This window comes from Phragmites australis, chromosome 13, assembly GCF_958298935.1.
Source record: "Phragmites australis chromosome 13, lpPhrAust1.1, whole genome shotgun sequence".
NCBI lineage: Eukaryota > Viridiplantae > Streptophyta > Magnoliopsida > Poales > Poaceae > Phragmites > Phragmites australis.
The window spans coordinates 30041224-30055139 of record NC_084933.1 but is presented as its reverse complement, the minus strand read 5'-3'; the positions used below and the strand labels follow the sequence as shown (position 1 = coordinate 30055139).

The 13916-nt window shown below is 42.7% G+C and overlaps 1 protein-coding gene across 1 annotated transcript; it reads left to right on the top strand.

Annotated features, from left to right (window-relative positions):
- Positions 1-832: 832 nt before the first annotated feature.
- Positions 833-2305, top strand: LOC133889015 (transcription factor IBH1-like). The gene has a single exon (XM_062329442.1). It carries the CDS (start codon positions 1276-1278, stop codon positions 1849-1851), a length of 576 nt encoding a protein of 191 aa, XP_062185426.1. The 5' UTR covers positions 833-1275; the 3' UTR covers positions 1852-2305.
- Positions 2306-13916: the final 11611 nt, after the last annotated feature.

Genomic DNA, 13916 nt, shown 5'->3' with positions numbered 1-13916 from the left:
TTAACGTTCTTGAAGCTAGCAGACAGCTACAGCAACGTGCTGCATGCGAAAATGGAAAGTTGAGTGTTAATTAATTGATGAAAAAAGTCATTGGAACTTAAAATTTTCGCCTTTCGTGTCATCCAAAATTTATGCTTTCCTTTCCTACTACCGGATCAAATGTCATTGGAGTGGTATAGAAGGGAGGGAGCGAGTAGTATATTTTAGATGACATAGAAGAGTTGTTGTGGCATAAAAGGATTTGATCCAGTGGCAGAGAAAGTAAACGTAAATTTTAAATAACACATAAGTCAAAAGCTTAAGTTCCAATGACATACAATGGATTTTCTGGTACGGGATCAAACGGGTCAGTGTAGAGAAATTAAGTAGCTTAGCAGTTGCAGTTTGCACAATTGTATAGTACCTCCATCTCTTTTACTTGCCATTTAGGATATCAATACGGTCTTCAATAAACACGTTTAACTATTACTTTTGATAACCATATTCTAAGTAAAAATTGATAAAAATTAGATAATGTAAAAATATTTTTATAACAAATTCACTACTATTATATTTTATATGTTAAATTTTAATAATTTTGTATATATTAGTGATCGAAGTTTTTAAAATTTAACTATATATATTATAGAACGATATTTATTTAAGAACAGAGGTAGTATATCACCGAGTACGTTGATCTTCCTTGTCTTGGGTTAGTTTACGTAGAATTATTGGGAGGTGGTCGCCGATTTGGAGTAGACATGCATGATTGTTCATCCGACCGCAGTCCGACCAAAGTGCTTTTATATCTCTCCCCCCATCGCTCACATGATCCATATTATCCCACATGCAAGAGGGCAGACTTGCTCATATTCTCATCTCCTTCTCTCTCTAGCTATTTAATCTTGCACCAGAAGAATCCTCCATTTCTCTGCATGCCTTGTTGTTTTGTCTCTCGTCGTCGATCAACTAGGTATTATAGGACACCGGATCTTGCTCAGGACATTTGTGTCAGAGCCGTGTTCCTTCTACCCTTTCTCTCTCTAAGATAGCAGGCAGGCAGGTCCCTCTCCTGATCCCTTTGTGTCAGACCCCAAATCTCCATCCCTCTCTCCTCCCCAGTCCCCACCCTATCTTCCCCAACCTTAGCCCCCCTTCGCCGCCGCCTCCTCCTCCTCTCTCCTCCGACACGGCCACACCTCCTGCCTTTTAAGTAACGCGCCCGTCTCCCCCACTCTTCTCTCTCTCTGGATCTTCGCCTTCTCTCTCTCTCTCTCTCTTTGTCTGTGCCGTTTCATGGCCGCAAAGAGAACGGCGCCTCCACCAGCAAACCCTAACCCTAACCGGCGCCGTGTCACCAGCGCCGCCGACGACTCGGCCTCGGCCCCGCCGTCGAAGCGCATGCTGGCCTTCCACTTCCTCCGCGCGCTGTCCCGGATCCACAGCTCCACCCCCGTGCCGCGCCGCACGCGCACCATCCGCCGCGCGGCCTACTCCTCCATGGCGCGCGCCGCCAGCCCGCGCAGCGCTTGGAGCCGGGCGCTGCTCCGCCAGGTGCGCGTGCGAAGGGCGGTGAGGTCGAGGCGCGCGGTCCTGATGCGGAGGCGCGTCTCCGCTGCGCCAGCGCCACCGCTCGGTGCCAGCAGGAGTAGCGTCTCTGCAGGACAGACATCGGTGGCGCCTCCGGTCCGTACGCCGCCTCCGCGGCAGGAGGGGGAACCGGCGAGGGCCGACGCGCTGCGGCAGCTGATCCCCGGCGGCAACGGGATGGAGTACTGCAGCCTCCTGGAGGAGACCGCCGACTACGTGCGCTGCCTCCGCGCGCAGGTGCAGCTCATGCAGGGCCTCGTCGACCTCTTCTCCGGCCAATGATCGAACCAGTAATTAATTAATACCGCATGGTTAATTAATTCTTGTTCTTGCACCATCGATCATATGCCGCCGCCGTCGCCGCTGTTTCTACCTAGATCATCTCATATCTCTTGTTCATGTCACATGAGATGCATGATTAAGATATATAGGAGATTATTGAGGAGGAGATGGTGGTACATATGTCTAGTTGGTAAGATTATTAGTAGGTGTATAGGTTGGGAACATGGGCATGGAAGATGGAGCCACAGCAAGAGATGGAGGAAGATTGAGGTAATTACTTGTAACATATATAGAGAGAGAGAAACATGGAGTTACATATAAGCTAGTGCAGTGTTGTTGGGTCAGATGATTTATCTGCATATATGTTTGTGAATTGTGGAACCATGCCATGTATCTTGTAGCTAGCTACGCATGTAGGTAGCTTTTATACACACACACTTTTTCTGCCTGTCAATTTTTCTTTTGTAGGTCTATCTGAAATTCTGAATGGGGAAGAAGTAAGGTAAGTAATCATGGCATGCATGAAACTTTACCATGAGTGGCTGGATGAATGCATGATGCATGTGACGGATTTTATTTTTTCCCCTTGAGCTGGATGGCTGATTGAGTTAGATATACTAGTTCTTATTTTCTGGAGTAATGTGTAGTTCCTGTGCACATGTATGTATCTCTCTCTATCTCTCCCACCACTGGGAGAGACAACTAGCGATGATCCTCTACCTAGTTGTTGCCTCGTGTAATTGGAGTGCTACGATGGTGGTTATGTTCAATTGGTTTGGTAGAGTTTCTTTTCTCCTCTCAAATTTGGGAAAGTGGGATCCACGGTCTATGAGGGATAGGGCTGCTGAACTTTGAGCTCGGGAAGACACATGACGTGTAGCCAAAGGAACCAAAAGACATTCTCTCCACAGGCAGTTAGCATCTTTTGATTAAAGGGTCTCCCTTTTGTTTTTTTCCTTTAGAAATATTTTTTCTCCCCTCGCCTTCCATGAACCTCACCAACTAATTATCCCCTGTTCCTTTTTAGGTGCCACCGGCTCTAAAAGAGTATTCTGTACTTGATGCTATCTAGTTTTTCTGGTTAGGTTCTTCTGTCTTGTTTTTTTTATTGGTTGTATTGTCCTTGCACATGCACTGTTGCTTTCTCTATGGGGTAAGAATCTGAAAGGCTCGATCCTGGTTTCTTCTACTTGTTTCAATTCATCGAAGGAGAACTAAGCTGTGCAAATTGCGTGTCATGGGGTAGGTCAAGCATATCCGCACAAATCTTATAAAAATTGTACATATATAGTTCAGGCATTATTGCATTCATAAAGTACCTTATAGAGATTTCCACTTTGTTTGCTTTAATTTTCACTTTTTCCGTATTCTCTATTTATTTTTGGTGAACAAATTCGTACTGTTTCTATTTACGAAAGTGATAATAATGGAATTATTTGTCTTCCTATTTTGGATATATATATATATATATATATATATATATAGTCTGGTGACCTATTTTTATGTGGCTTTAATTTTAATTAAGTCTGCTCACTGCTATCAATCAAATGCATATGCATGTATATAGACACGAAGCTCCTATATATAGACAAAAAGACATGAAGCTCCTATATATAGACACGGCATGGTGTGAGCATTCCATTTAGTTAAGAGGATTAATTAGGTAAGATGGCCGTCCATCAATTCTAACAGCTAATGAAATTTTGTAGCCAGCCAATTCATAATTGGCCCACAAGGTTAGCTGTACTAATAATTTGCTAGCTATAAATTAATCATATTTCATTGATTAACATATACATAACAAATATATATTGCTAAAATGTTGGCAGATCAACATCGTGCGCCGATAACTTAATTTGGAGGAGGTTTTATACCAATGACACGTATACTTTTTTTTCCTGATCTCTTCTGCCAACATATGCGTGCATGCATTTTCTTGTAATGTTTTTATCGGCGCTACATATATGCATGGCGAGTAATCTATTCGAACTGAACAGCTTGCTCTGAAAGCATTATTCCAGCATGATGTCTATTAGATGAAGTTTCCCTAGGTGCCAAAGTTTAGTTTTCATAAGCACATTGTGATTTTTTTGCAAAATAAGCACAATGTATTGAGCAAGAACAAAAGAACTCATTAATATATAATTAAGTAGACTTTTCTGAACATTTTGTTAACAGTGATTTCTTAACGACACTGGGATAAATATAGCACATGATTAATCATCTGCATCTGCTAGCTTTCTACTAAACCTGGATGTCGGGCCGAGAAATTAAATTGTGTTGATCCTCGCAAAGAAAAAAGATTAAACTAACTTGTTTACGTTAATTGCATAAGAATGCCGTGCATATAGAAAGTTCATAATTCTCTTTTTCGTGAAGTTTGTTTACAGCTGTATTGATTTTTCCCACGTTACAGAAGAACACATGCATCGTTGTTATTGTAAGACAAATCTGCTGTGAGGATATATATATATCATATGCCTAAATGTGCGATGCATTAAAAAAAGAGTAAAGGCAAAAAAATTACTTAAAAGCTAGAGATATATCTTGGGATCTAGTGTCTACAGTTAACCTTTCTTTAAATTAAGAGCCATACGTATACTCCATATTTGCTTCTGTTTTCCAATCGATTATTAGTATAGTTGCTAATTCCAGCTTTATTTTGGTTATATTTTGATATACGTCACACCATAAAAAACTGCATATTCAGTGTATATATTCTTTTTTTACGAAATCCATTTCTTATTTATGCACAAGGCATATATATAACATACCACACTACTACAGAAATAGTCTTATATATCGGTCCATCACTGCCGGTTAATTACGAGCCAGTAGTGATGGAGTATCACTGCCGGTTCGTATCAAGGACCGGCACTAAAAGGTCATTCGAAAAAAACCGATAGTGAAACTTGATTATACTGCCGGCTCTAGGCACGAACCGGCAGTGATACGGCTCTAGGCACGAACCGGCAGTGATAATCAAGTTTCACTGCCAGTTCGTAGTTAGAGCCATCAGTGATAGTAGATGATAATTTATTTTTATTTGAAGTTAGATAAGGACAAATTTCGTACCAAAATTGTAGCCCTCGATGAGATCTACAACTTTGTAGTTGATTTTTTTTATTTGAAGTCATTTAGATATCCAAATAATTGTTTGAAATTTTAGACAGAAAATGTCAAAATGATTGCATATACTAATGCTACCACTAGTACTTCTATGGTGGGATGGTAAGGACGTATCGCACGAGTTAAGAGGTTCCAGGTTCGAGTATTATGAACCACACACGCGCGTATTTCGCATGAAAAATCACGTCACTTGTGACTTGCGCCAGTTCCTCGCGTGCAAAAAAATATATATTTTTTCAATTTTTTCCAACCCTAAAAACATCAATTCGGCGTCCGATTATTATTGCCGGTTGAAGGCTTCAGTCGACAGTGATAGTCGACTATTGCTGTTAGTCTTTAGGCCGACAATGATAATCTGGGACTATCACTGCCTGTTGCCTATTGCTGGCTTTAAAACCGGCAGTAATGGGTGTTTTGGAGCCGACAATGAAAGAAGTTTTTGTAGTAGTGCCAAACAATGTTGAGTGTTATCATTACTACACATATCTAACATTTTCTATGGTTATTGGTGTATTATCGATGGTAGTATCATCCCTCTCTAATAACCATTGTGGTGTTCACCTATTATCATAGTTGTCAGCAATATTTTCTTGCTGATATATTCTAACTTGGGAAAACTTTGTGTTACACCATGAACATTGGCAGCTGTCTGATGAAAATACTGGATGAGTATAAAAAAATGCCTATTCACAATAACTTCTGAGACAAATTGTATAGCTATTAGTGTATACAGATAGTGAATTAATTTTACATATTCTTTTTTATGTCCACATCTGACTCATGGTACTGCTGGAGTCCAGAAAAAATGATCACGACTACACAGGAGGAACTGTGCAGCTTTAATTTTCGATAAGAGAATAGGGAGCTTTTGAACCCATGACCTCAACCACCACGAAGTTACCTTTAAGCTATCACTAAATAAGCTGTAGATGAGTCTCCAAAAACACTTGAGCTGTGCATTATCCATGTCTAGCTACCCCCTGTTGAGAGTTTGGCTGTGTCGGGTGCACTGAACACCGTACCGGTCTCCAGGGGTAAAGAACTACCCTTCTTCACTCTTCCAGCCTTCCAAACCATCACTCTATATGTAACCGATGGACTACTGGTAAAACTATTTCCACAGTGTGCCAAACCTATAGTTAGAATCATTAGAATCGGAGTCCTATTAGGTCAAGACAAACTTGGCTTCCATAGGCGTGGTTATAGAAATATGTGGTACGCATATATTCTCTGGTTATAAATACTTGTTATTTTGATTTTTCATAATTTTCGATGTGTAACTTTAACTATTATTTTCTATTAAAATATAGTTGTAACATCTAATAAAAATATAATATTATGAAATATTTTTTAAGATAAATCTACATGTGTGATTTTTATATTTCTACACTAAATATTTTGCAAGTTATTGATAATCAAAGTTTTAAAAGTTTAAACGAATCTTAACCAAAGCGACATGTATTTATGACCGGAGGAAGTATTACATTTGCCGCCAGCTAGAAGGACAAACTAGTTCCATAAATTGGCGATCGTCAACATCAAAAATTTATTTGTTTGGACCATGATAGCAAGTGCCTTGTAATCTAATAATTAAAGGCCATCTCATCCAACAAAAATAAGGGTCATCTCATATTGCAAATGAGGTCCAAAAATTTCAGAAGAGCAAATAAATATCTAAAAACTTCAGTAAATTCTATACTGTTATAAGAGCAAATAAATATATAAAAACTCCCGTAAATTCTACACCGTTATATATATGTAACACACTATAGTAAGTTTTGTACAATTTTGGCCTGTATCTAAGAGGATACATGTAATCTGTAAAACGAGATCAATCATATAGATTATCTGTTGTAAGCCCGTAACTGTGCATATATAGTATATATCATGCATGCATGGTGTTTAATAATAAATATATTTAAGATGTCACTCTTTGTAACTAGCACAAGTTAAATAAAAATTCCCGGTGCTAGTTAATATACCTTGCAATCATATCATGAGCCCTGCAGATTGCAGATGTTACTAGCTAGGTTCTCAATTCTGTCCTTGAATTATTAGTGTTCTTACAGGAAAGATCAATGTTTGGCAAGCTAGTGTGGGAAATTCTTATCACCATCCATCACAATGCAAGTATATGTGTATCTTGCTCATGTGTACGAACGCACCCTACCTACAGCGTACTGCTTAGCTGTCAGAATCTGTTCTTGAGCAATATTTCTTTGTGTTGTGTTATCATGTTTTCTGAAACTCTTCTCAGTTTGCTAGCACTGTTGGCCTCTTAATTTAACCCTTTTTAGACATGGGAAAATCATTTTCTCCTTCCTATTAGAATTGAATACTTTTCCTGTAGCGAAACTTCTAAAAGAGATTTCAGGGTTTCTAATTTTTTTTAATGAAATTCGTGCGTCCGAAATTGGGCGTTAGTCTTAAATCTACTGTTAATTACCTGTGAATTTGTCCTTCCGATGAGAAACAATGGAGGGCGATCTTGGCCACCTGAAAATTTTCATTCCTCGAAAAACGAAGGGCACAACCGCACAATTCAACCAGTTCCAAGGCTGGGGCTCAGGCGCAATGCCACGTGCTGCCGTGCAGTGAAAAAATTTAGCAGGGAGTGAGGGGAAGCATCACGTAATGCCACGGAGAAGCTGGCACCAGGCCGGCAAGCAGAGGGTCGACGTCGAGGCCGCGAGTTGATCGGCGTGGTTGGCTGGAACTGGATCGAGCCCCAGACGTGGTGGCACCGCATAGATCACAGATTAGCTAGTGGCAGGAGCGCGCTCAGCCGGGAGATCGCTAAACCCAAACCATACGTACACGAAAAACCAAACGAAACAAAACGCAAAATCATTACATGATCAGCTGTCGCGCGCCTCAAGCGACGGCCGGCAGCGTGAGCGTGCCGACCAAGGGGAAGTTGAGCAGCGGCAGCGTCACCAGCTGCCGCCGCCCGGGCCCGGGCCCCGCGCTCGCGACCACCATCTCCATCAGCGCCTTCCTGATCGGCCGCAGCAGCTCCGCCACGAGGCGCCACCGCACCAGCCGCGACACGGCCAGCCTGCAGCTCCTGCGCCGCCCCAGCCACACCGTCCCGCCGCTGTAGTGGCGCCACCGCAGCTTCCGCCGTCGCGCCCTCCGCTCCCTCCACCCGCCGCACCACCGCACCACCGACGCCAGCCTAGCCATACGGTCTCTGCCTCGATCTTGCGCGAAGCTCAACGCACTGTGCTGCTCACTGCTACTCTCTGACAGCGTTTAATTCGCTTAGCTGTGCCACACCACTGAAGAGACTCAATTTATAGTGTGGGTGAGAAGGGATAGTGAGGCGATTAGCTAGTCAAGTAGGTGAGGAGGTATCAGTAAAGTTATCATAGCTAGCCTGTTGTGATGATGATGATGGCGTGATGATTGCCATCACTGAAAGCTCGCTAGCTCGGGGAGCTCTCATCACACTCACAACATGCATAATACTAATCATCATTTGCATGGCAGGCTAAGTGTGTGTCCCACAAGAAAGGGATGCGATTATATCGTCACACGCTACATATATACAGTAATTAACCAGCAGAATTAATAGTACTAAGTGGTACAAGTATATGTATTGTTATATTCTACAACATGGCCAAGTCGGGTTCTGGCTAAAGCATGCCAAAAACTTTAGTGTCTATCTCGCCACCTCTCTATCTTGTGGAACGTGGGCTAGCTTTCGCTTTTATCAATTTGTGCTGGACAAATGGATGCTTGCATATGCTGCACAGCCGTGAAGTGTCGGTTCTTGGTGAGATGAAGGGATGTCTACACATTTTGTTGGGACCATCTTGGAAGGGAATAGCTATACATGAGAACGCATTTAGAGTTTTCAATAAGGTCATTAGGGCCCCAAAGAAGAAGGATTTCTTGTTTACGCGGTTAGTTGATCCTTTCAGAGCAGGTACATCCATTGGTGCTCTCATGTGAATAATTATATATGATTGTGGCCATATGTATATAGGCTTTGCTCATCTCCCTGATGTGTCAAGAAAGCAAAGCCTGGTTGCTTGTATTAATTTAAGGAGGAAGCTAGGAGAGGATATTGGGCGCTGCTGTGAGGTTTAAGGGTGCCAAAACGGATAGCCTAATTTACTCGGAGCGTGACGATGGCTGCCGATTTGTAGTTTTCGAAAGTGGATCAGAGCATGTTGATCATGAGCTAGGTACGTGGCTAAAAACTTAATCAAAAATGCTGCCGCTGCCGGAGTTCTCGTGCTTGCTGAGCTCAAAAACCGGACAAGGCAGGGTAATGCAGTCTCCAGAAACTCGCAGGGAACACTATAATTTCTAGTGAAAGTCCGTTGCGCTATGATCATTGATGAGTACATGCTTAGCTTCTCGCCGAGTTGGGTTTTCAGTTCCGGACAACGCCTGTCTCCTCCTATAGCGAATACAATTTTAGGGTTCATGGACGACTTGTTTTGAGGGGAAAAGGAGAGGAAGGATAAGGGATTTGGGCAAGGTAAAGTAGGTGGAAAATTAAGCACATAACACACTAGATAACAAGGTGGTGAGATCAGACTATATTATAGCCTAAGTATAGGGTTTGACATTGCTAATCGTCCGGATTGGATAAAGTGTATTTCAATCGCCGCCCCAACATGAGCTCCTTAAAATAACTCAAGATAACAAACAGCTTAGCCAGTTACATCAACTAGGGTCCCCTGATTTGTCCCAGTGCTTTCCGAGTTCTACTGATTTGAAATTTGTGGCATTTTCAAATGGAAGACGCAAAGAATTTCTCGCAACTTCCTTTCAAAGGACAAATTAATCGTCACCATTTCGGTGGCCCCTGTGATGTGGATTTGCCTCCTAAAAATACAAACCGTTGCCATTTGGCTTTGGCGCTCATATCACTCGTCTGCTCGTAGGAAGCGTGCGGCATTTGGCCTGCTAGCAGCGCACCTGTAACGGAGCTCCAAGGTGAGAACCTGTCTAATGAGAAAGACGGGAATAGAACCACAAGTGTGGGGCCTAGACGTGGGCAGCGAAGCAGGCAAGCAAGCAAGAAGGTATACGGGTTTGATTAGGCTGCAGCCTTGTAACGACTATAAACTGAGAGGCCGTGAGACAGCGACTGGTTCTGATCTGGACCAGCCCATCCACTACACACGTCGGCAGAAACACCTCGGCACCATGGATCCCAATACTCGATTGCTGCTCGACGAAATGCATGGTATGAAGACCAAACTCGAGCAACATCCGCGACGCCGATCAACGCAGCGAAGCCTGTTTCAAGTTGTTGGAGTCGTCTCTCGGTGTCCTGTACGACTGGAAGCCCAAGATGGAGGCCGAGCTCGCGGATCTGAAACTGGCGACCGAACCGCGCGTCGAAGCCATGGCGACAGCCGCCACCGTGTTCGAGTCACGACGACCCCGGATCGAGTCCACCGTCAACAACGTCAAGCTAGAAGTATCCAAACTCCATAAGCACTCGGATCGCGATGTTCGTGCGAATGTCTTCTCAAAGCCAGGGATCCTTGATCTCTCTGGGTCAACGACCAAGCACCCACCTGCCGGATCAACCGTCGACGGCCCTGGTGGGCACCACATTGACAATTCTACCCGGGAGTCTAGGTTTGGGTCTGCGTTCGCCCATAACAAACTCCCGATCACGGGTACGCCCACTCCTCCAATTTCATTGGACACAGTTCATACATCTCTTGACCCAATTCATCACTTCGCCACGGCCGCTTACCTAAGATTCAGTTTTCTCAGTTCGATGGGGATAACCCTCGATTGTGGATTCGTCAAAGTGAAGACTACTTTGACATGTATGATGTAGATCCTAGTGTGTGGATTAAGGTTTCTACTATGCATTTCTCTGGCATGGCGGCGTGCTGGCTGCAATCTGTCGAGCACCGTCTAAAATCCTCATCCTGGTTTGAGTTTTGTAGACTACTGCTAGAGCGCTTTGATAGAGATCAACATGAGGCTCTTATTAGACAGTTATTCCACATTAAGCAGTCCGGTTCAGTTACTAAGTACATAGACAAATTTTCAGGATTAGTTGATCAACTCGATGCTTATGATAGCCAAACAGATCACCTCTATTACACCATTCGTTTTATTGATGGTCTTCATGATGATATCAAGTCTATTGTTCTTGTACATCGCCCACAAAATTTGGATACTGCTTGTACTTTGGCTCAATTGCAGGAAGAGGTGGGTGATTCTACTCGAAGGCGTGACTACCGAAAGCCAGATTATTCAAATTAGGCCAAGTCCCCTTTCAAAGGACCATATCCTCTTCCTCCACCGCCCAAGTTAGACAAGCCTTCACCATTATCACAAGTTGATGACAGGCGAAGTACAGATGTCGTTCGTGGCAGGCCCGTGGAGGATCGTGTTGCTCAATTGCGCGCATATAGGTGTGCTAAAGGCCTCTGTCACAAGTGCGATGAGAAATGGAGTCATGATCACACTTGTGCTGACACAGTTCAGCTTCACCTGGTCCAAGAGCTTTGGGAGCTATTTCAGTTGGATGACTCTCCTGTGGCTGAAATAGAGTGTGCAGCCGACAACCAATAGTTCTTTATGCTCTTATCACAGGAGGCTATGTATGGGTAAGTAGCTGCTCATGCTATGAAGATTCAAGGCACTATTCAGAACCAGGACATGCTGATTTTAGTGGATTCAGGCTTTTTCCACTCCTTCATCAGTGCTACTTTGGCCAACACTCTCACAGGAATTGCTCCTCTTCAACATGTGGTATCTATTAAAGTTGCTGATGGAGGTATTCTCAACTGTAACACTCATATACCTCAAGCAACCTGGTCAATTCAAGGGTACTCTTTCCAGTTTGACCTCAAAGTCCTGCCATTGCCACACTATGACTTAATTCTGGGTATGGACTGGCTTGAACAGTACAGTCCCATGAAGGTCCAAAAAGAACTCAAATGGATGGCCATTCCTTATTAAGGACATATTGTTGTGTTGCAAGGTTTAATGTCTGAACTTCTAGCAGGAGCCATGGTTCATGTCCTTTAGTTGTCTGAGTTTGAAACTAATAGTCCTCCATCCAAATGAGAATTGCCACCTGAGCTTCAAGCTTTGTTAGAGGAATTTGCAACTATGTTTGCTAAACCCTTTGGTCCGCCACCTCCTAGAGAATATGACCACACTATTCCTCTAATTGAGGGTGCCAGACCTATCAACATAAGGCCCTACTGATACCCAGATGCACTCAACGATGAAATAGAGAAACAAGTACACGAGATGCTGGACAAAGGTTTCATTTAGCCTAGTTTCAGCCCCTTTTCATCCCCGGTACTTTTGGTCAAAAAGAAGGACAAAACCTGGAGATTTTGTATTGATTACAGACATTTGAATGTGTTGACAAAGAAAGGCAAATATCTTGTTCCTATTATTGATGAATTCTTGGATGAGCTCTCCAGTGCTTGTTGGTTCACAAGTTTGGATCTCAAGGCTGGTTTTCACCAAATCTTGTTACAAAAGGGTGAAGAGTATAAAACTACATTTCAAACTCAAAGAGGTCATTATGAATTCAGAGTGATGCCATTTGGACTAACTGGTGCCCCTGCCACATTTCAAGCAGCCATGAACAAGACCTTATCACTTCTCTTGAGGAAATGTGTTCTGGTCTTTTGTGACGATATTCTTATCTATAGCACCTCTTATGAGGAACATATCACTCACATCAGACATGTTCTCCTTTTGTTAAAACAAGACCAGTGGTATGTGAAGTTATCCAAATGCATCTTTGCTCAGAGGAAAATAGCTTATTTGGGCTACATCATTAGTGGAGATGGAGTTGCTACTGATCCAAGGAAAGTGTCAACCATTGTTTCTTGGCATGTACCTCAGAGCATCAAGGAGTTGAGAGGATTCCTAGGTTTGACTGTGTACTATAGGAAATTTGTCAAGTATTTTGGTATTATTAGTAGACCTCTTACTAACTTCCAGAAGAAGAACTCCTTGTTTGTGCGGACTCATGAATATGATGTAGAATTTCAAGCACTAAAGAACGCATTAAGTCATATTCCTGTGCTGGCATTGCCCAATTTCTCTAAGCCCTTTTGCATAGAAACTAATGCTAGTAACATTAGAGTAGGTGTTGTTCTTCTACAGGAAGGTCATCCACTTGCCTTCATCAGTAAAGCTTTGGGTCCTAAATTACAAGATCTTTCCACATATGAGAAAGAATACCTTACTATTCTTACTGCTATACAACAGTTGAGGTCTTATCTGCAGCTAGGGGAGTTCATTATCTTTACTGACTAGCGCAATTTATCCCATCTTACTGAGCAACGCCTTCATACTCATTGGCAACAGAAAGTTTTCACAAAGTTGCTAGGCTTGTAGTACATAATTATATACAAGAAAGGTGCAAATAACAGGGTGACTGATGCCTTATCTCGTGTCCCTCATTCTAAACTTTCATGTGCTGCCCTATCTGTTTGCACCCCTCAGTGGCTTCAAGAGGTAATCCTTAGGTACCAACTAGATGAACAAGCTCAACAGTTGATTCAAAAGTTGACATTATCTATAGCAGCAGTTCCTCACTTCACTTTCCAAGGGGGGATCTTAAGATATAAAAAGAGAATATGGATTGGCAAAGATGAAAATCTGCAAACCAAACTGATCCAAGCATTGCATGATAGCCCAGTTGGTGGTCATTCGGGCATTCCTGTTACATATCGACGACTTAAACAAATCTTTGCTTGGCAAGGTATGAAAACTGCAGTTCATCACTTTGTCAGACAATGCTCTATATATCAGCAGGCTAAACCAGATCGATCTCGTTTACCTGGTCTTTTGCAACCTCTGCATGTACCTCATCAAGCTTGGCAGATTGTCTCCATGGATTTTGTGAAAGGTTTGTCTCGTTCTTCCACTGCCAATTGTGTGCTTGCGGTAGTTGATCTTTTCACTAAATATGCACA

Bases quoted from the DNA above. Each gene is read 5' to 3' on its own strand.
- LOC133889015 (XM_062329442.1), top strand. From the start codon at position 1,276: ATGGCCGCAAAGAGAACGGCGCCTCCACCAGCAAACCCTAACCCTAAC.